Source organism: Lynx rufus, unplaced genomic scaffold (genome assembly GCF_022079265.1).
Source record: "Lynx rufus isolate CCGP_SWC_20201006 ecotype Redwood Valley unplaced genomic scaffold, mLynRuf1.p SCAF_8, whole genome shotgun sequence".
NCBI lineage: Eukaryota > Metazoa > Chordata > Mammalia > Carnivora > Felidae > Lynx > Lynx rufus.
Window position 1 is genome coordinate 62,635,623 of NW_025814896.1, and position 23,062 is coordinate 62,658,684.

At 53.0% G+C, this 23,062-nt stretch overlaps 1 protein-coding gene across 1 annotated transcript in view; it reads left to right on the top strand.

Moving 5' to 3' along the window:
* FAM178B (family with sequence similarity 178 member B) overlaps window positions 1–23,062 on the top strand; it is a 91,841-nt gene that overhangs the window by 60,479 nt on the left and 8,300 nt on the right. The window contains exons 13-14 of the mRNA XM_047069179.1: window positions 6,439–6,526; window positions 13,463–13,588. Coding sequence (XP_046925135.1) covers window positions 6,439–6,526; window positions 13,463–13,588 — 214 coding nt within the window. The remainder of the gene's footprint in view (window positions 1–6,438; window positions 6,527–13,462; window positions 13,589–23,062) is intronic.

Below are 23,062 nucleotides of genomic sequence, written 5' to 3' on the forward strand. Positions count from 1 at the left end.
GAGAAAACTAAGGCCCATAGAAGGGACTTTTGTGAAGTTGGTTTTGAATAAAGGAGTGCTGTTTTGGGCTGGCAGTGACATGTTGACACTGATGAAGAGAGGACAACACTACCTAATTCCTGGTTTGCTCCCCTCTTCTTTGTTGAGGAGCATCATTTTTCATCTCAACTCCACTACTGATAGAAGGGAATCGAAGCCGCAGACAGCATGGGCAGAGACTGTATGGAAGCCTCCAGCTGTGCGGAATGGGTTTAAGTCCCCTGTGGTGGGTACAAGCACGTCCCACATCATTACTGGGGGAGGAGCACATGGGGTGCCCTGGGTCAACGGAGACCTCTGGAGGTGGGAAGGGAGGGCAGGATGAGCTCTCTTCACTCAGCACAGCGTATGCGGCGGGCTTGAGGCGCCCCCCACACCATTCCCCAGGGACAGTTTGTGAGCACATACACAGAAAAGGAAGCTCTGCTTTCTAGGATTCCTAAGAATAAATCCTACCAGACTAGCCTCATTTATGGTTGACAGGCCAACCAGAATAGTACTCTGGAAAGGACTGTCTGGGCTTTTGTAGGGCGCTTGGTAGAGACTACCATTGTATCCTGAGGATGACAGGAGAAATGTCAGGCTTCTCATCACAGGCGCTGCTGGCCATCAGAGCCTGCCTGGAGGGCAGGCCCCCAGGACACCCAGAGGCTTGTCTTCACTGACAGGTTGGTCAGGGCAGACCCAGTATCTCAGATGAGGCCATTAATGGAACAACGGTCAGACTCACACATGACATGAATACAACTGACAGCGAATGGAAGATTCCAGAAGATCTCAACAAACCACAATGACAGTCTGAGAGGAAAAGGGAGACCCAGCTGCAAAATTAACAACAGGATCTGGGAAATGAGATTTGACAGCAAGACGTGTGAGAGAGACTTTGGGCTCAATCTGTGATCAGGGTGGCCAGGAAAATGGGCGTTAGTTAGGGCCAGCTCTGAGCACCTCACTGACTAGAATGTTAACAACCCCCAGGGCCTTTGGAGGACCCAACCCACAGCAGCAGAAAGATTCTGAAAGAGAGAAAAGTGTAGTGTGGCTGTTACACCTGGAGAAGAGGGAACTATGGGAAATATGGCTACTTCCCTCAGGTATGTTGAGGACCTAACTAAATAGACAAATATGTGGACATTAGATGGGGTGACTTTGTTTTTAATTTTTTTTTAGCGTTTATTTATTTTTGAGAGCACGAGCAGGAGAGGGAGGGGCAGAGAGAGAGGGAGACACAGAATCGGAAACAGGCTCCAGGCTGTGAGCTGTCAGCACAGAGCCCGACATGGGGCTCGAACCCACAAACTGTGAGATCATGACCTGAGCTGAAGTCAGATGCTTAACCAACTGAGCCACCCAGGTGCCCCTTAAGTAAGCTCTGTGCCCAGTGAGGAGCTTGAACTCAAGATCCTGAGATCAAGAGTTGCATGCTCTACCGACTGAGCCAGCCAGGCGCCCCTAGATGGGGTGACTATTAAGATGTTTTCTAAGCCTGAGGTTCTGTGGATTTCATCAGAATGCCAAAAAGAAAGAGGGAAGAAAGGTGGTAAGGAGGATTGGAGTTGGGTCATAATTGTCCATAGGAACTTTATTTACTAAATAATAGTAACCTTTTTATTTAGTTCTACATTTGGGAAAGGACACATCAAAGGTAGATACTCAATGCACTTAGCAAAGGGGACCGTATGTATAACTACGACTATATCATAGGACCATAGATAGAATGTCATCTGCTCCCCAGAAGCCCTCTTGAGCCTCTCCCAGGCATTCCCTCTACAGAGAAAACCACTTCCCCGACTTCTTTTCCATAGATTAGTTTAGCCTGTTTTTGAACATGTGTATAAATGGGACTGTACAGAGTATTCTCTCTTATGTCTGGCTTCCTCAGCATAGTGTCAACACTTCGTTTGTGGGATTCATCCACGTACAAGTGAGCTGTAAGCATCCATGACTGTCTGCATCCCGCCATCTCTTCCTGTCTGCACTGTGCATGCCCACACTGATGAGTACCCTAACCTGTGTGTGGATGACTGGGCAGACTACCAAGGAAGTTGCCCTAACCTCTAAGCCTAGGGCTTAGTCCTTCTTGCCTGGGTAGCACATGCTCACATGCAAGGTGGACTCCAAGTGAAGAGGGGGTAGCATAAGAGGTGGCTGTGATGCATGGGAGGCATTGTGGACAGTCCCTGAGAGGCAAGCCAGGCAGATGCCCTGAGGCAGGGTGTTGGGCAGCTTTTCCACAGCGGAACAGGCCACTGTTGTTGCTTCCTGAGCTGCCCTAGAGACGTGGAAAAGGCAGCTCACGCCTTTGGCCAGATGCCTGATGGCCTTTTAGGGTAGTTCAGCCTTGGCAGGGCCTGGTTCCCCTCCAGAGAAGCAAAGATGAGGGGCCCCAGAGGGGGCTGCGTTGACCAGTGTGGTTGTCCCAACATCCTAGTGGCCCACTCTGGTTGGTGCCTGGCTCCTGGCTGGGCTGCCCCTTGCAGGAGCTAGAGGAAAGGTTGGATGCTGGGAGGCAGAACGCCTGCTTTCCACTTCCTGGCTCTGCTGTGGATTTGGGAAAGTCATTTCCAGATTTCCCAGAGCCTTAGACTCCTCTTAGCGCTAATCCAGTGTCCTGATCTTACAGAGGCCCGTGGGGGGCAGGGGCGGGGAGGGGCAGGGCTGAGGCAGAGGCCTGGCCTGGTGTGAGTTTAAGGCTGGAGCTTGTTTCCTTATATGACAGTGGCTGGGATGGCTCCAGTGGCTTCTGCATCCTCCTTTGTCCGGCTGGTTTGAGTTCCAGAGAGGCTTTGCCGGGTGGGGTCGGGCAACTTCTAGGAGAGGAAGAGCCCCTGGCCAACCTCAGCTGAGCCCATGGCTCCTTTTTCTTGCCCCCTACACAGTTTGGGTGTTATTTGGGGTGAGTCCTTGCGTTTTCTCCTCCGTAGAGTAAGTTCTCAGTCTAAAATTAAAAAGTGGCCCTGTCCCCTGTCCTTGTGTCCCGGTGGGAACTGAGATTGTGTTTAAAAGGCAGGAGACCATCAGAATGAAAGGCAGTGCACAGGGGGGGACGGCGAGGGGGAGCATGTCACCTTCAGATGTGGGTTCCTTTTCATCCATTCACCCAGTGCTTTTTCTGGTGCTTTTCTTCTTTTCTGGACAACAACACTGTCCTGACCCACCCAGCCCGCCTCTTCCCTTCTGGAACCACCCCGGCTCTGCTTCGCTGGCCTGCCAGCACCCCCACCCCTAGGTTGGCCCCTCCCCGCCCTCTGCAGGGTAAAGGAGCTCCCACACAGGCCTGGGTTTTGGATTAATGAAGCCCAGATGCAGGCCTTCTGACTCTGGCTACAAGTTAGCTTTGGAGTAGCAGCACAGAGGGGCCATTTACCGCCCACTGTGCTCCAGGCCCAGCTGCTGCCGGGGATGCTGGGGAACAGCTGGAGAGCAGGTCCTGACTGCCAATGAGGTGGAAGCCATGCGGAGTGTGTGGTGTGGCCAGGGAGAAAATGGAGGGTGGGGCTCTGGGTGAGGGGTAGGGGTCTGGCTGCACTCACAGGATGATGAGGGGCTCCTGTTTGCTATCCCATGGGGCAGTCTAGATGAGGCTGCCTCTCCACAGGTCTCTGGTCCGGTTGGAATGCTGAGGGGCTCCGCAGAAAGGGGTCAAGGCTAAAAGGAGAGAGGGTCAGGGAGGGCCCCATGGGTTAATGTCAGGTCTTCCGATCAAGAATGGACCAGGGAGGGGCACCTTGGGCTCAGGTCATGATCTCAAAGTTCCTGAGTTTGAGCCCTGCATCAGTCTCTATGCTGACAGCATGGAGCTTGCTTGAGATTCTCTTTTTCTCTGTCCCTTGCCCACTCACCCTCTCTCTCAAACACTAAAATAAAAAAAGGAATGGACCAGGAATGGCTGGCCCCTCCCTGGGTTGCCAGATAAAATATAAATATTGCACGGGAGAAACTTAATGCTAAGCAAATTACTCTGTTTATCCATAAGAAGTTCAAATCTAACTGGGCAGCCTATATTTTTACTGGCTAAATCTGGCAATCCTGTCTCTCCCTGCAGCTGAATTTCTTCTTTAAGTAATAGTTTTATTGAACTACAACATACAAACAGAACACAGACCATCAGTGTATGGCTCAGTGGATTGCCACAAATCGAGCACATGTGAGACCAGCTCTCTGGTCATGAAATGAAACAGGAGCAGAACCTGCCTACCCCCCAAGCGTCACCACTATTCCCGGCTTCCAACAGCGGCTATTTGCCTATTTTTATACTAGATGTAAATTAAATATAAATTAAATCATACACAAGTATTCTTTTGTACCTGGCTTCTTTCACATGACACTGTGAAGATCCATGCCTTCGGATGCAGTTTTAACTCACTGTCGTTAGGCATAGGGTTGAGTTGCGTAGATGGAGCCCAACCTGTGAATGCATTCTGTTGGCATATCAAGAGTACACTTCTGCCTCTCGTGTGTGTGTGTACGTGTGTACCTAGGAGTAAGATTGCTAGGTCATGGGGTGAGCACATGTTCATCTTTAGTAGATCTTGCCAAGCAGTTTCTCAAAGTGGATTAAATTCCCACCTGCTGTGTATGAGCATCTCTGTTGATGCTCACCAGCAGCGTGCATTTCCCGTCTTTTTCAGGTTCTCCTTTCTGGTGTATGGTGGTGTTGCCTGCAGCTTCTATTTTTCCTCTTTCTAATCAAGAACCTGTTGCTTTGTTGATTCCTCCGACTTTCATGACTAAGTGCTAAGAAAATCAACAAGGGCCCTGCGTCAGCCTGCTCAGCCCCACAGGAGCCGTTCAAGGAGGCATCCCTCCCCCACCTCAGTTCCATCACCCAGGAGCCTCCCTCACGTGAGGCCTGGGCAGCAGGAGGCTCTGCCCTGGGGAAGTTGCAGTGGAGCCCAGACCATTAAGCCCGGAAGTGGCTGGGCTGGATCCTGCCTCCCTAAAGTACTTGCTCGGCATTTCCCAGTGCTGCCCGTGGCAGGCTGTTCCCGATATCCGCCCAGTCCCTTGTGGTGTCCTTCCAGGGAGGTGGCTGAGGGCACCTGTGAGGGTCCCTCCAACAGTGCTGTTTCCTGAGGGCATTTCTCCTCTAAGGAGCTGGTTCTAACCCAAGTGTTTTCCTTCGTGTTCCTTATGTTCCCTCTAACTTCAGGACCTCTCATTTGCTTCCTCTGATGGTGGCTCTCTGCAGGAACTGGGGACTGTGGCCACATCAAGGTCCATGCCAGGGGCTGACGTCTGCTGCCCATGGGGAGCCACAATGTATGGAGGTGCAAGAAAAGATGGGAGCCTCGTGGTAGAAATGGGCTGTGGCATGGAGCATGGGCAGAGGAGGGACCCCAGACCCCTCTTCCCATCACTCCTTCCAGCCTCTTCGGCCGCTACCACCCCAGCCCCATCCTCTGGTCTCCACACCCCTTTGCTCTTCCCTTTTGCTCCTTCCAGCCCTCAAGGACTCATGAAAATCAGAGCCCTGAACTTTAGCATCTGAAATCCCCATCAGAGGTCTTCACTCCAAAAGATGGCAGATACTAGCCCCATCCCGACTGTTCAGTGCTAGACTGGTCCAGCCCAAACTGACTGGAGCCAAAGGCACTTCACTGGCTCACATGACCCACTGACCTACCGATTGGTCCAGGGGCTGGGGGCTTCAGGCACAGCAGGCTCTGGCTGTGGTCAGAACTCTGTCCCTGTCCTCTGTCTCTGCTTGATTCATCATCCAGGCTCTCACACAAGGAGGCAGGATGGTCACCAGCAGGTGTAGGATCACCTCCTGTCAGATCAGTGGCCCTGCTGGAAAGGCACACACACTCCTGATAATTCCAAACAGGGCACCGAGGCTACCTCTCAGTGACTCAGTCACTCAGATTCTGATGGGCCAGGCCTGGCTCATGTGCCCACCCTGGGAGCACCCTGGGTGGGAGCAGGTTCTCCAAAGGAAAGCCACTGGATGCTGGGTAAAAAAAAAAAAAAAAAAAAAAAAAATTTAGCCCCACTCTCTATTACCCTACATGGTCTAAAAGATTCAAACACTGCAAAGGACAGAAAAGGCAAAGGTCTGTGCAAAACCAGCTGAACATTGCCCATCTCTGTGTATCCACAGAGAAGTATAGATATTCAGAGAGAAAGACCAACTAAGAAGAAAAACCACTGTGCCAGCATCTGAAATTAAAGTGACTCTAATTTTTTTACTTTTGCTTATTTTTAAACCTTCCCATCATGTTTTATTGCTTCTAAAATAAATAATGTTATAAACCAAAAGAGTAAGCCAAAGTACTCCAGACAACATGGCTCTCCCATGCTCACCACTCGGAGGGCATCCTGCCCCCTCGTGGACTTCAAGCCCACCTGCTCTCAGAGTGTCCCGCCACTCAGTCCCTCTTACTCCTTCCCTCACAGGCAGCTTCGAAGCCAGCTCAGCCTTGTGGTCATTGCCCGGATGCTAGACCAGCAAGAGACGCTCCCTCTCTGGCAAGAGAAGGCCCAGGTGAGTCTTGGCCTCAGCCGGGCAGCATCCACTGGGCCCAGGAAGCCTGTGGGTGAGCAAAGGGCTCTCCCCAAGGCCTGCCTGCTCCTGAGGCTTTTCTCAAAGGTTGGGGTCCTCAGGCCAGGAGAGCCAAGTTGAGTTTGAATTTTTCACTCATACCCTTGCATTCAACAATTACTATTTTGTATGCCTCCTGTGTACTAGGCACTAAGGATAGAGCAGTGAGCTGGGAGCGTGTGTTACTTTTTTTTTTTTTTTTTTTTTGTAAAATACGCATGACATAAAATTTACCATTTTAATGTTTGGGGTTTTATTTTGTTTTGTTTTTGTTTACCATCATGACAGTTTTAAGTGTAGAGTTCAACCATTCAGTGGCTCTAAATACATTTGAGACGTCGTGCAGCCATCACTGCCTTCCACCTCCAGAAATTTTTTTTATCCTCCCAAATAGAAACTCCATACCCATTAAACACTAATTCCCATTGCCTCCTCCCCCGGCCCCTGCTTATATTACTTTTTATATGTGGAAAAAAACAGTGAAGGTGAAAACAAACACTACACACTTAAAACTACTCACTCCTAGTGCCTCTCCCTTTCCAGTGTTAGGCATTCTTGAAACAGCAAGAGAAGCACAGCTTTGTCTTCTTTCCCCATTCCCCTTCTCTCCAGAAAGCTCTGACCACAGCCTCTGTGCAGCTTGGGGCCCTGGGGGTGGGGGCAGGCAGCATGGGTCACAGCCAGCCCAAGGATGGGAGTCTGAGCATGCTCTCTGCCTACCTCCTAGAAGCTCTGTGGGATCCCAGAATAGGCGCTGGGTACAGCCGAACCCTCTGGCTCAGCAACACAAGATGGGCAAGGCAGTCCCTGTGAAGGGCTGTGTGTCTCTATTCATAGAGGTGTACAAGGCAAGCCCGCGTAACCTTTTGCCCAGAGTGCTGAGAGAATGTTCCAGCACATCCTGGGGCAGCCTGGACAATATAGCTGAGTCTGCAATGCCATGATTGTAGGGCGGGAGCTCAGAAAGCTGACTGGTTGGGTTGGCTTTTCAGAGTGGGCTCGGCCTGGCTTCTGCCCCGGCTGCCCCCTTTGCCATAAATACTTTCCCCCTAGGACTTAGCATGGCTGGAACTTCTTGTCATGCCAGTTCCTGCTAGAACATCACCTCCACCTGGAAGCCCTTCCTGACCACCCAATCTGAAGTGCCCTGGCACCATCACCCTGTCTAAAATTTTATTTGTATTTACCTGTTTTAAATTTTATTTATATTTACCTGTTTTTGTTTGTATTTGCCTTCTGACAGTGTCTTATTTATTTGTTCAGGGTCTGTGTTCACACACACACAGACCCCAACACCAGCTCCTTGAATGCAAGGACCAAATGCTTTCAGCTCACCACTGCCTGTTGGCGCCTGGCACAATTCTGGAGGTTCTCAAGGCACACTTATAGAATGAACACGAGCCTGAGGTTGAGTTCCTGGAGTGTGCAAGAGGAAGTTCCCTTTCCCTGGAGACCTGGGGAGGGGTGGGTGGGCGAGTGGCCTGCACTGGGGTCACTTCACACAGGGAAAAGCCTGATGACAGAGCATCTCTGTGAAGGAGGAGGAACCAATCAGTGTCTCAGGGGTGCCAAGCGGTTAGGAGTAGGGGCAGGCAGAGATGCAGCAGGCAGACAAGACCCGAGTGGTCCCAGAGGGCTCTGGAGGGCAGGTGGGGGTCACCAGGGCCCAAGGAAAACAGAGCACAGTGTCAGCAGAGCAGAGGGGAAAGGCCAGAGCATCAAGATCGGGAAAGGCAAGATGGCTGTGGGTGGAGGGGCATAGCCACCCCCCTGCAGTGTTTGAAGAGACCAGAAAGACAAAGGGTGGTTCAAGCATCAGAGTCAATTTAAGGCTTGGGGTTTGTTTTTGATGTGTTTTTTATTGGCTAGAGCCTGTGTGTGGGAGAGTGAGGAGAGCATGATGGGGACCAAAGAGCTGGGAGGGGAAGTGCTATGGATTACCTGGCCCGGGCAGGCCCTTTGAGGGAGGCAGTAAACGACTCCTCAGGGTGGGGATGTACCCCCACACACCAGGGGAGAACTGGCCTGGGAGCCCCTAGCTGCTCGCCGGGGCCCACTGGGGACCAAGCCAGACTCAGCCCTGCCCAGCTCCAGGCCTTTCCAACCATACCAGTCACCCACATGCCCCCCCTGTGTGCTATCTGTACAGGAGACCCTAGCTGAGCATCACCTCTGTGCCAGGCTCTGTGCCAGGCTCCACACCAGGAACCACCCTCAGAAGAGAGGGTGTGAGCAAGGTGGGCTGAGGGCACAGTGACTAAGTGTGCCTGAGGGCAGTGAAGTGGCTTCCAGAGAAGGTATCCTGAGCCAGGTCTTGGAGGCTGAGTCAGTGCTTGTGTTCCAGAGAGGAGGGTCTGCAGGCAGGCACCAGCCTCCTGGCGGCTCAGCTCCAGGAGAGGAAGGACCAGCTGGGGCCTGCCCGAGGCCCTCCCCGTGTGTTTCCCCCATCTCTGCTGCAGGCCTGGGGTTGCCACGTGGGCCTCCCAGGTCTCCAGGCTGCAGGCACTCCCCTTTCCAGTCTGGCCTGTCAGACGGATCCTTGCCTTCAAAGGGCCACCTTGGCCCCACAGCCGCCCACATCAAACCCGCACGCCCCCTTTCCCAACTTCTCCTCCATGTGGCCTGCCTGCGCTGCCTGTTTTTCTCTGACCTCCTCGCAGGCCGACCCTGCGCTCTCTGCTTGCAGCTGTGTGCCCTGGCCCTCCTTCCTTTCCATCACACCCCAACCAAAACAGTGGTAGCTAACATGGTGCACAACCCTGGCCGCATCCCAGGTGCTGTTCTCAGAGCTTACCTCTCATAGGAGTCCCAAGCAGTAAGGGCTGTTACCATCAGATGTTTTTCACAGATGGGGAGACTGAGGCAGGTGTGGTTAGGAAACTTCTCAGGGTCATACAGCTGGAAAGCCTTGGAGCTAGGATTTGACTCCAGAGTCCTTGTTCTTGACTACTGCAGCACGCTGTCTCCACTTCTCCAGCCCCTTCCTCAGCTCTCATTGTGGTGACAAACCGGACCACACCTGCCACTTCATGCTGAAGATGCCCTGCTGGTCCCCTGAGCTTTATTCCTAAGTGGCAGATAGGAGGACAAGGGCTGTCCCTTCTACTTCCTTCATTGATGTATACATGTTTGATAAACCTTATCAGTAGATTGACTATGAAGGGGAATCTAAGGGTTGAGAATTGACTCCTCTAGGAGAGGATCTGGGGTGAATGCCTGGGCAGAGGCCTCTCAGGGCACTGCTGGGAAGGAGGAGCCCGTGACCCCTGGATGGCTTGGCTCTCTGTCTCTGGCTGCAGTCTGAAGCCCTAGAAACAGGAGCTGAAGAACTGAATTGGAGGGATGGGACTTCTGTAGGTGGTCAGGATGCAACACCCCCAAAACTCGTATTTTCCAGGAGGGCGTCGAAGTCAGGCCTGCTGCCTGTTGTCCCTGTGAGTCCTGGGACTATCCCAGAAACAGCAGGGTTTTGTCCGCATTCACCAGTGTGCTCCAGACACTGCTCAGGGCACTGAAGATACAGCCCTGAACAGAACCTAGTCCCTCCCTTGTGAAACTCATGGTCCCGGGGGAGATGGACACAGGCATCAAGAAATAAGTAAATATTTGGCATACCAGATGGTGATAAGGGCTCTGGAGAAAAATAAAGCCAGATAAAGAGGAGAGGGAATGTTGAGAGATGGGGATATTTGTGCACAGAACTGAAGTCAAGCAGGTTTCTTGGGGAAGAGCATTCCACACAGGGAACAGCAAGTACAAAGGCCCTGGGGTAGGCAGAGTTCTCTTAGGTTGGAGGAAAAACAGAAACCATTGTGGCTGGAGCAAAGGATCAAGGACAGAGTAGTAGAAGTTGAGGTCAGACAGGTAAGTGGGGATTCAATCCACCAGAGCCTCGGGGCCATGGTAGAGGCTTTGACTTTGATGCTGAAGTGGAGAGCCATTGGAAGGTTTTGATAAGAGAAACAGAATCTGATTTATTAAATATGTTGAAAGGCTACTGCGTTGAGCATAGGTGATTGCAGTAATCCTGGTAAGAGATGATGGTGGTTTGGCCTGGGGAGATAGTGTTGTAGGTGGTGAGAAGTGGTAGGACTCTAGGTGTAATTCCCAGGTACAGCCAGTGGGATGCGAGATGTGAGAGAAAGGAGACCGGGAGGGCTCCAGGATCTAGACAACTGGCAGGTTGAGGAAGCCCTTTACCGAGATAGGCAAGACACAGGTAGAACAGGTTTGGGGCCAAGTCAGGAGTTTGCTGCTTATCCCAGGCCATCTCTTGCAACACAGTCAACCTCTTTTGTCAAACCACGTCTTCCAGTTTGGGGTCTGGAAAACATGGGCTTTAAGTGGCCAAAATGGAGGATGTGCACAACCTGCATCTCCTATGGAGAAGCTGGCTGCAGCCCCAACCTGCCCTTCACTCATTCAGTTGTTTAATGAATGCTAATGAAACACACACCAGGTGCCAGGTGCTGTGCTAGACTGTGGGGACACTGCAGTGAACAAAACCTGCCCTAGGAGGCCTTACCTTCTAGTGGGGGAGGGGGGCAGGTAATAAACACAATAAACAAGTAAATTACGTAATGTGTTAGGAGGTGGTAAATGTGATCGGAAACGTAAGTAGTTCAGGGCGAGGGGATTGGCAGGTGTGGGTGGTGTAGGTGGCAGCGTAGACAGGGAACTGGGGCTGCAAGGGAGACAGGGGCAGCTGTGTGTGTCTGGTCAGAAGGCCCAGTCAGAGCACAGGCTGCAGGGAGCAGCAGGGGCGCCTGAGCCTCACAGACACTTAAGATCCTGGCCTTCTCCACGGAGCAGATAGAAGCACTGCTGGGGTCTGAGCACAGGAGTGACCAGCCACGTGGACAGTTGGCCGGCTGGAACTCCTCTTCTCCTCCTGCCAGGCAGACTGACAAGACCAGTGGAGGCCCGCCTTCTTGGGTGATCATTTGCCTCTTGCCTGGAGGTGTCTGTCCTAATGAGCTGAGTGTTTGCAGAGACAGCTTCCAGCGGTGGGGGTGAGGTGGGGAGGCGCAATGTCAGGTCCCGGCCCTGCTGAGATGCACACGGTCCAAATATGCCCTTATCCCTGAGAGGGGTGTGGCTGCCAGAGCTGGAAACAAAAGAGAGTAAGCAATCAGAAGGCCACAGCTTGTGCGCTGAGCAGGGTGAAGCCATTTTCACGGAGAGGAAAACATAGGAGCCATGGAGCTGCAGTTGTGTGCCCTGCCCACCCCCAGCTTCTGTAGCAGGGAGGGCCCTGGGGTGAGGCTGCCTGCCTGAGGACTGCTTCTGGGGGCGTGGGCTGCAGAGCCTGGCCCCTGTGCTTGCACAGCTGTGATCCCAGAGCAGGCAGGGCCCTTTTGGAAACTATCCCTAGCCTTGCAAGGCCTGAGCAAGACAGCACAGCTCTGGTTTTGGTGAAGCTCCAGATGGTGCCTCTCTTTTGCCCAGAACCTTCTCTCTCCCTCCCTCCCTCCCTCTCTCTCTCTCTCTCTCTCTTTCTCTCTCCTCTCTCCCTCTCTCTCTCTCTCTCTGCCTCCTCATCTCCCTTCCTAAAGGGATGTGACACTAGGCCAAGAAGACCTGGCCCCCTTCCAGGAGCCAAGGCCTTGGGCCTGTCTCCTAGCCCTCAGCCCAGCTGCTCTTGTGGACTGTCTGAGCCTGTGGCCGGCTGAGGTGCTGAGCAGGTGTCTGCGGGTGAGTCAGGGGGAGGAAGCCAGGTGTGCCGGGCAAGGCTGGGCTAGAGCAGGGAACTGGGTGAGGGGCTCGGGCCTAAGTCCTTTTGGCCAGCCTACACTTGCTACATGTGAAAAGATGGTGCCTCTGTGAATTCCCCTGGTGTTGCTTCTTTGATCAGCAGCCCCCTTTCCCAGAGAGGCCAGGGCTCAGAAACTGCCTGCCGTTTGCCCTGGCCACAAGTTAGCTCCACGGCAGCTGGATGGTCCTTGCTAAGGCTGAGCCCAGGCTGCCCAAAGCAGGTGCAGGGCCTGGGCCAGGAGTGGCTTACTGCAAACACCTGGACTCCTGCAGGCCCTGTTCCTGGGAGGGGTGGGGGCACTCCCATTTGTTCAGAGAGGGAGGTGCAGTTTTCATGGGTGATGGGGTGGCTGGCAGATTAAGTGACATATCAAGCAAATGCTGCACGTGGACCTTGTGGGGAATCCCCACTCCAAAAGCCCAACTGGTGAGGACATCTTTGAGACAATCAGAGAAAACTGAACATGGTGTTAGCCCACATAAGGAATTCTTGGTAATTTTGTTGGGCAGGAGAACATACTGTGACCATGCTGGGGAGAGAAATCCTTATCCTTTTCGGTTTAGAAGCTCTTTATGGGTAAAATGATACAATGTTTGGATTTGCTTTAAAATTCCCTGGAAGGAAAAGGGTGGGGGCGGAGAAACAGGGGCAGGCAGAATGATGTAGAGCGAGCGCAGTCATTAGAGGGGGTGGCGGGAGGTACACAGCCTCTGCTCCTCCGTAAGCCTCTCCAATCCCCACAGCAAGTTCAGTGAAGAGAGAGACACACGAGAGGCCTGAGCAGCAGCTCAGGGTGGGAAGGATCTTGCCCTCTTTGCTGGCCTTGGTTCTTCCAGCCCCGAGTGCTTACTCCAGGGAAGTGGATCAAACAGCCAGCCTACAAAGATCTTAGTGCGCTCCTTTAAGGGAAGGCTCAGCCTGTGTTAGGCATCATGTGCATGCATGGCCCTCCTGTGGTTGTCTCCATTTTGTCTGGCTCCAAGAGGCCACACAGCATGTCAGTAAGAGGTGGATCCAGGTTGTGGAAGCTGGTGGTCTGGCTCCAGAGCCCACGCGCTGACCTCCTAGTGCCAGCCAAGTGTCCCAAGCACCCAATGTGTGACGGCCTCTCTTCTCCTCCCTAGCTGTCTTTGCTCAGCCAGCTTCTGAGCCTCATGAGGCCATCATCCCTCAGACAGTACCTGGGCTCTGAGACCTTGCCACCCTGCCAGGAGCAACAGCCAAAGACCAATGCTGAATTAGACCACAAGGTGAGCACCCAGCACCTGCCTACCTCAGCCCAGGCACCACACAGCCCGGTAATGAGGAAGGCAGGGCTGTCCACACTGCAAGCCTATAGGGCCTTATTGCTGCCAGTCCTCCTAAAACCCCAGGGCCTTTAAAATTCCAGCAAGCGCCTCCCTCTGGTGAGAGGAGGTGCTCATCATCCCTGCATAGCCTGTAATTAGGGCCCTTGCCCGTGCCCCTCACAGAGGCTCAGTGGGGCGCTCCATGCACAGGCACTCTGGCCCTCTGGCCCTGCTCCTGGGTTTTGCTGCATTCTTTATAGTCCCATGTCCATTTACTAGCCGTGGAGTGCCCTGTAGTCCTACAGCATAGTTTAAAGAGGATGCAAGGGCTGAAATAATGCTGGTGAGGGAAGCGGGGCTGGGAGGGAATGTCCAGATGTGACAGGCATTCTGTGTTCCTAGGGCAGAGCTGGGTACCTCCTCCCTGTTTTTCACTGTGGTTGCCCCTGAGGCTGAGTCCTTGGCCTTTCCCCAGTTCTTCCTAATTGACTTTCTAGACATTGTTCAGCTTTCCCAAAAGCCATGCATTGGTGGGAGTCTGGGGCAAAGAGGTACCCCAGAGTCTTCAGGTTGTGGTGTTTGGAATAATGAGGCCTGTGGACCCTTGGGGTGAATGCAGGCAGGGACAGTGGTATAGGGGTATAGGGGCTTCAGAGTGGGAGCCCCAAGTCTGACTCTGGGAGGTGGGGAGAGTGGGGATTGTGTGGATCTCAGTGAGCTCCCCTATCCTTGGGGCCTCGAGGATGAAGAGTAGAGATAGAGATCTTCCTAATTTAGGAAAGTGGTAATTCCAAAGGCTCACTCGGAGGTTGGATGTTGATGATCCAGAAGTCCACCCTTTGGGCATTGCTCTGCAAATCAGATAAATGAATTAATTTACTTAATGAACACAAATGAACCATTAAGAAGATATGATAATCCCAGGTGTATGCGCCTCTTCTGGAACATATAGGTAAGGTTATCTTTTAGCTGTGCCTAATATTAGTGCATTTACGAGGCTGCTGCCTGCCTCCCAGGAGAATGTGAGCTGTGTGTATGCCCTGTTCTCGTTCCCCATCTATTTCCTGAGAAATGTGCTGGTTGTGGAGACTGTGTTTGGATGTTCCAGGGCTTCTAGAAAGGAGGTGGGGTCAGCCCATAGGCGGGAAGGGTCTGTCTGAGCAGGACACAAGTGGGAAGGACTCAGGCTGGGTTAGGGGAAGGAAAAAGGAGAGAGGAAGAAGAGGGAGTGGTAGCAGAAAAGAAAAGGCTTGTATCTGATCTGCCCAGTGAGGAGTGTGTGCTTCAGACACTTTGGAGCCCACTCCTGTGACCTCACCCAGCAGAGTTGGGACTACCAAGCCAGAGGCTTCCACTTGGCTCCTTGCTTTTCAGAGACCATCTGGCAGCAAATGTCTGTTCAACAACCAGGGAAGAAGAGGAGGAAGTGGGCTGAGGGTATCCTTTATTTTGAGTACTGTTCTCATGCATATAAAGGAAACTGTGTCCCCCTTGTCTGCTGCCATATTGGAAATGACCTGTTTGGCCTGGAAACATGGAGGGGACAGTATGTCTCATCAGGGTGCCCCAAAAGGGTAGGGTCAGAGTGTTGGCCCAGCCCAGGGCAGTGAAGGGGGCACGTGGGTCCAAGGGCAAGTGAAGGAGACACATGAGGCCAACGCAGGTCTCCAAGGCCTTTGCTGCAGCTTGAACCCACCTAGGATTGATCCCAGCCTGGAGCAGAGGAGGGAAAGGGCACTGGGCTGGGAAGGGGAGGAGGTGGGGCTGGTTCGGAGACGCGGGTCTGCACAGAAATGGGAAGAGTTCTGTCCTCCTGGGCAGGTGCCGTGCTGACCACGAGGGGCCTGGTGGGGCAGGTGCCAGGCTCCCACAGCCCAGCCCTACTCCCACCTTGGCCAACTGACTCCTCATTAGGCCCAAGCATGTTTCATCTTCAAAGGTGATCAGGCTACTCACCAGCCAAAAAGAGCAGCGGCGTCACCAGCCCTATTTTACAGGGAGTGGTGGTCTGGGCCTGGGCTGAGCCTTTCATCCCTAGAGCTCAAAGTCTTTGACTTCCTTCTGTCCAAGCACAGTGGGGAAACTAAGGCCAGAGTGAGCTTGGCCCCAGGCAACCTGACCTGGAGGAAAGGACTTTCCTAACCCTTGGGGCTGCACTGCTGAGCCCCATCCCCCCAGGCCTTGCTCACCCTGTCTGGAAGATTTCCTGTGAGAGGCTGGGGTGACTGCCCTCCTCCAGCCCTCCAGATAAACACTTCTGCCAGGCTCCCCTCCCCCTGTTCTCCCCATCTCCTCCTTTGCAGCGGAACGAAGGAGGGGGTGGGTGTTTGGCCCAGTCTCCTCCCTCTCCTAGGAAGCTCCCAGCCTTCTTCCCCTCCCTGCCCTGTCCTTCAGTGGCTGGCGGGGAGAGCTGCTGACTGGTGCTCCAGGGCTTGACTTTCTCTCCTCACTGATCCTGTGGCTTTGCAGTTGACCCTTTACTTGTTGGTCTCCCCAGCTAGACCATGAGCACAGCCAGGGCTTCTCGGCATGGCATATTTGGCACTAGATGAGTGAATGAATGAACGAATGAATGCAACATGAGTTCCTCTCCCCCTCCCTGAACTCTATTCTACCACCCCATTATGGCCATCCACCCTCCTGCCCTGCTTCTCGAAACCTCCCTCCCTCTGCATGCCCTCTGACCAGCCTCTGCTTGTCAGCCGCCTTGTCTCTTAAAGTCCTTGTTTCATTAAGGCCACAAGGGTTTATAGCCTGCACTTCTCTTGTCGGAGGTCCTTGACTTCAGAAGTGTTACCTGCTTATGAGAGAACCAATCAGGGCACATTGTTCGTAATTATAAGCTAGTGAGATTCCTGCCTGGGAAAGCTAACCACCAAGAACAACAAAAAGCAGCAACATGGTCCTGCTGCAACCCTTCAGGGAGGCTGAAGGGGAGGCCACGGGAGGGCTCCTGCCCTGGCTGTTTGTCCTAGCTGGGTCAGGGCACAAAGTGTCCTAGCAAATCATGGCAGAGCTTGTGTGGAATATAAGATTCTGAAAAAAAGGAAGAAAGGATTCGCTTCCTAACGAGACGATTAGAACACTTCCAGCCTTTTAAAGTGCTCTTGATAAAGGGGTTGCTTGGCCCCTTGGTGGTTATTAGTGGCCCTGTGCTCACCTGGTTTGAGCGGGTCTCTCCCAGAGGAGAATAAACATCTAGGCCAGAGTGAGGCATGGGGGTCTGAGACAGCCCCTCAAGAGGCAGTGCCATTCAGATGAGAGAGGTGGAGAGGATGTTTTAATGCAGGAACCAGCTCCAGAGAGTTGGCCTCCCAGTGCCTCCATTTGGTCCTTGGATACCAGTTCAGTAAGAGACCAGCACCCCTCCCCCCACACCCCAGGCCCCTGTGGGTGAGGCTGTCCTTCTGACTGCTCTGCAGACAAACATGTGACTGGATGCAATTTGCTGCTGTCCCCTCAAAGTGACCCACTCAGCCTTCTAACCCAGAACCAGGAGTTTCCTTTTAGCTGACTTGCATGGACCATCTTGGGCCAGATTTTGTCTAATTGCATTCTGCCCAACCTCAGAGTTTTGGCCTGTTCACGTTTATTGAGATTACTGATGTTTCGGTCTTGTTAGACCTGCCATTTTATGTTCTGTTTTTATTTACCATACTTTCTTGTTTCTTGCTCTCCCCCCCCCCTTCCTCCACCTCTCCCCTGGCCCTTTGCTATAGTGAAGGAATTTTTGTTGTTCCACTTTTCTCCTGGAATTTTGGAAGGTCTACAGAGCCAGAGTCCTTATAGTGGGGAATAAGTTTTTCCCCAGTTTGGTTAAATTTGGGAACTTTGAGGAAGTTAACTGTCATTGTGTGAGAAGAAAACAGAGGTTCACAAAGGGGGAAGTCCCAGATTGGGGCTGCATTGAGGCACCAGAAACTGGGTTCCTTTCTCCTCGTCCTCCTGGGCATGTTCTCTACGGAGCCTGATGAGTGTCCTCGTGGGGCAGGCAGTGCAGGGCCCACTGAGGGCTCTGCATCTGTGATGGTCCCCATCTCCCCCAGGGGCTAGGGGGCAGCTGCAGGAGGCCCCACCACCCAAAGCAAGCCTGAGGACTTCAGGTGGCTCCAGTCAGCTTCCTCACCATGCACACCGCTTGCTGTCTGGCTCTGTGCTTGTGAGGCTTGGGGATGGTTTGTGTATTAGAGAAGGTGTGTGTGTAAAGAGTTGATTTTATGCGGGGGCGGGGGAGCGCTCCAAGCTGGAGTGATGCTCTGGAGTAAACAAACTCTGCTCTGCACCCACAAACTCCTTTGAGCTCACTCCTGGGTCTCTGCACATCTTCTGCAGAGGGTGTGGGCCTGCCCTGTGTGTGTGTGTGTGTGTGTGTGTGTGTGTGTGTGTGTGTGTCTGGGTGCATGCATGTATGTCTGTGTGCATATGTGTTGTGTACATGTCTTTATATCTTTGTGGTGTGCCCTCGTGTTAGTAGAGTTGACAAACAAGTTTTACTGCTTTTGCTCCTGCTGCAAAGGCAGCTGGCCTGTCCCTGTGTTGGTAACCCTGCCAAGAGCAGCCTGAGTGACTGGGGTGTGGTTTGGGAGGTTGTGGGGAGTGAGCAGAAAGGGTGCCGCTAAGCCCTGGTGGCTCATACCCCCTCAGTCTTGGCTGGAGCACAGGCCCCTCACCCTGGGTCACCCAGAAGCACAGGTGGAACAGGAGCCTCCCCCTCTCCGCACACTCTCCGCCTTCTCACCTGCAAGAGCCCATCCTCATTTCCTGCCCCTCACCCTATACCTTAGGGAGAATCATAAACCCACAGGGCTGGAGACCTTGGTTAGGGCAAGATTAGATGGGTTGGGAAGAAACCAACTAGTTTTAACAAACAGAAAATAGGATACCTGGGTGGCTTAGTCAGTTAAGCATCTGACTCTTGGTCTCTGCTCAGGTCATGATCTCACAGTTTATGAGTTCAAGCCCCATGTTGGGTTCTGTGCTGATAGTGAGGAGCCTTCTTGGGATTCTCTCTCTCCTTCTCTCTCTGCCCCTCCCCTGCTTATGTGCGTGCGCACACACATGCGCACACACACACACTTTCTCTCTTTCTCTCTCTCAAAATAAATTAGTTAATTAAAAAAAAAAAAAAGGAAACAAATATTCAAGAATCCTGAGTTCTTCCCTGCCAAGTCTGTGATTGGTTCCTCCTTACTTCCTCCAAAGTGAAGAACATCAAACATCTTTTGAAATAAACCTCAAAGAGATGGCCTCTGGGAAGCTGACCCAAAGGGGTGATCCAAGCATCAGTCCCGGGTCACACCCACCTAGGAGGCTGCTGTGCCTCTTCGGAACGGGTACTTCTGAGCATCTGAAGGCCACATGGGGCCCAGGCCCAACCAGCTTTGTTTGGGGCCCAGGAACTCTGGCTTCTTTGCAAGTGTGTGAGCAGGGCTTGAAGCGACAGAGTTAAAACTGGGGGGAGGGCAGGCTTGGATTCTTCAGGCAACTTCTGAACCTGCTCTTGCCCCAGGCCCAGTCCTCTTGCGACCCATGGGGGTCCCTCCCTCAGGCAGAGCCCTTACCCCATGCAAGGTGACTCATCTGCTTCTGGCCCAACACTACTCCTTCTCTTCATCTTTCAAGTCCTCAGAGTCCTCCTCAACAACCTTGTGATTGTCTTCCTCCCATTCTTACATAAGAAAAGGCAATCCTGAATGCCTCTCCCATCACATTCAGCCCCTCTGTCAGCAGACCCTACTTCATGCCTTCAGCTTTTCTCCTGCAAGTCAAACCACATCATTTGATTCCAGACAGGGGACATCTTTCCCAGAAATCCTGGGAAATGTGAGAGGTCAAGACTCCATTTTCTTTGCTCCTGCTGTTCCTTCTTCCTGGCAGTGCCTGACCTGTCTTCCCTGCCCTTGGATCCCCATGGTCATTGCAGTCTGTTCATTTGACCCTTGGCCTGTCCACACATTGCTTTACACAACTAAACAGAGTTGCCTGTGAGGATCGGTCCAGAGTCAGTCTCAGCTGTGTCCCACTGCTCCCACTGAAATGGCTGCCCTAGCAGGTGCACCCCTGTGGGAGGGACCCTTCCCACCTCACCTGCATCCAGCCCCACACACCGGCCTCTCCTCCTGGGCTGTACCTTCCAAGGAACATTGCCTTGTAAGTGCTGCACTGAGCAGCCTGGGCTCAGCTCCCACCAGGCAGCTAAGGGGGACCAGGAAAGGCGTGTAAGGTCCCTCACTCACTTCCTCAGTTGGAATAGCAGTTTCCAGGCAGGCCATGGCCTTCTCAACTGCTCTTCTGCTCACTGCCTTTTTTGTCCCTTCTCCCATGCCTTTGCCAGGACTTTGTAGTTACAGAAACACAGACACACATCCTGGAAGGTCCTGGAACAGCTCATTAGGCTCAGCCGGAGCAGGAGTTGAGCAGAGTCATGAAACCTCAGTGTTGTTCTCTACATCTCTCAGCTCTGCCCCTTTGGTGCATTCCAAGGCAGGCCTTCCCTGCTGACCCTGAGAAACTCCAGGCTTCTGTCCTTTCCTCAGCAGCCCTATCCATGGGGAAAGAAATTCTGTCTAGAATCCCAGAGTTGAGTCTCAGTGGCTTGGATTGGGTCATGTGCTCATCTGTAAGCCAGTCATATAGCCAGGCATATAGTGTTTGGCAGGCCCGGGTTACATGTCTTCCCCTGGAGTCAGGGCTGAAGTCATCACCATGGAGTATAGGGAATGGGAGACTGGGACACTCTGATAAAGGAGAGAGCAGGATCTTGAGTACCCCAAAACTTTAGATGCCCATGGCCTGGTCTGCAGCCATGGGCAATGGCCCTACTCTCCAGTATCCCTGGCAAGTATAAGAATAGTGCTTTCTAGGTTCTTCCCATGTCAGCACACCAGGTGAACTCACCACTTCAGTGAGTGAAAGAGAAAGATAAGAAAGAGAAGAAGCTTTTGAGGAAATGGCTTTTGAAGAGGCCAGTACTCTCTGCAGCCTCTCCAGCCCCTGGAAGATGCCCATGCCCACACCCTGGATGGTTTCAGTGGCTCCCTCCAACACTGGCACCCACATACTGATGTGCATGCGCATGGCCAGCCCTAAATTCTCAAACGTTTGCACTGAGACTCTTGTCCCTCTCTGGGTAGTCAGCAGAGCTGGGTTTCCGGTCCACATCCCCCTGGGGTCAGGGTCTCTCATCCCAGCCAGAGGAGCAGGAAGAGCCAGCCAATCCCCACTTGTCATCTCCCCTACCCCCCACGGCCAGCAGGAAGCCAGAAAGGAAGGGTGGGCTGGGTGGGAGCACTCTAGCAAAGGTTTGCTTGCAGCCCCTTATTCCTCCCACCAGCAGACACAGGAATGGGTCAGATGCTCTGAGATAACCTCCCTGCAGCAGATCCACAGGAATTAAAAGCCCCTAGTCTTCCTGCTTTTGTCCCAACTCCATCTCTTTCCTACCCCAACTCCACTGTGCCAGGGCCTCCCATGTCCCTCCTTATCCTCAGTACCGGGAGCAGGGGCCAAGACTGCTCAGGGTCCAGTTTGGGATAAAGCTTAAAAGAGAATCCCTCTGTCTGTCTTGGGTTTAGGGTCTTGAGTCTCTGGGTCTTGAGTCTCTGACCCTGGGCAGAGAGAAGTATGAGTATTTTCTCTGAGCAGCCAGAAGTCCAGTTAAGGGGCCCGTCTTCTGAGGAATCTGAGCAGATGGGCACATGCTGGGCCTCTGGGATCCTTCAGCAGTCTCAGTGGACACTGCCTGCCCATTCATCCAGCTGGGACCTGAGAGCAACTTTCCAGGCAGTGGCTATTCCCCACAGCTGAGCCAGAAGTCCGGTTCCTAGCCAAACTCTGCCAGCCTGTCTCCTGTCACCCTCAGTTGGCCTCATCTTTGCTCCACGTTTGGGCTCCACCCACCCCCGTGCCTACACCGGCACCTCCATTTACAGAACCAACTGTCTGGCCTTGTAAGCCCGGAGGGTAAGTGTGGCAGGAGCCCCGCCTTTTGCTTCTGCTCTCGGGCCTCTCAGCTCTGTGCCTTCAGAGACCCTTGGCAGCAAAGAGACCTTGTGGCACTGTCTCATTTCCTAATTAACAGTCATGCATCCTTGTCATTTCCTTCTTGCTAGGACTTATGACCCATGACCTGTCCTGGTCAGACTCTCTTCCAAACTCAGCTTTCCGTTGAGCACAGCCCTCTGCTTGCTGCTTTAGTGCCGGCCCCAAGCCGAGGTCAGGGAGTAACCTTGGAGCAGTAGCAGCATGAGCAAGGGGAATATGTCATGTGGTTTGCTTGTGGGCACAGGGAAGAAATAGCATCCTAGAGGTGATGGCAGGTGCTGTATTCCAGGACCTGTCCCGATGGGGCTCACCTAGAAAAATGCATCCCCTCTCATCTTGTGTTCTAGTGGACATACCAGCTGGACAAGGTTTGGCTCTCTCACCAGGCTAAGGCTCTTGGCCTGGGGCCTGCAAGTGGCCCTACCTCAGGATTAGTCATTACTAATTATTGTTGTTGTTATTTGCCCATCCTGTGGTAAGGTACCTGGACCATGCCCTTGGGGCTCAAGCTTGGGGCCCTGCTCCCTGTCTGGGGGTACAGCCTCGTCTTCTCCCTGTCCTTCCACTATCAGGCCCTTAGGCCCCTGCTGTGCAGTGCAAAGGGAGCCTGTTCTTTCTGAAAGGAGGTGTCTTCAGTGTTAAGTCCCCTTTATGGAAAACACACATAGAGCTTGTTCAGCCTTAGGGAGAGAGTACAGACATCTGCTTCAGACCTAACCCTTACTGGAGATGGTTATGCAGTCGGGGGACCTCTCCAAGCTCAGCTTCCACATCTGCTCAAAATGAGAACCATCAGGCCTCTCTGGGAGCCCTGCTGGGTCAGGGCACTGTGAAGTGGTGCTGTAGGTTTCAATTTAATTTCAAAAAGAAAAAAGAAAAGGGAATTGGTGGAGGCCCAGCTCTAGCCTTGGGTCTGAATTGTGCCATGGCAGACCAGTGCTGCTTCAGTCTTTCCCAGACTAGGTTAGTTCTAGACCTTCATCATGTGTGGGTGCATCTGTCTCCAGCCGAGCAAAAGCCGTGAGTGGACCCACGTGTGGCAATGATGGGACCTGTGCAGAATTCTCCCCCTGGGGTCCATCGTCAGGCCCTCTGGACAGAGCTGAGAGCAGCCTAGGCAGGTTGTGGTTGAATGCAGGTCCTGTGAGCATAGAGAGGAGATAGCAAAGGAGGCTGCTCTGGGCTCCTGGCATCCCAGGCAGGGAGCTGATACCTGCAGGCATTCAGGGCCAGCTTCCTGAGCAGGAGCCCCTTGGCCCTAGCAGCCAGGCAGGGGAGGCCATGTCCTTTGGGTCAGTCTTGGTTTTCCTCAGCAGGTGTTCCTGAGTCGGCCTTTGTTCCCCACCGCCCCAACCCCAGCACCCCAGGCAGCTGCCCCAGAGCCTGGCTGGA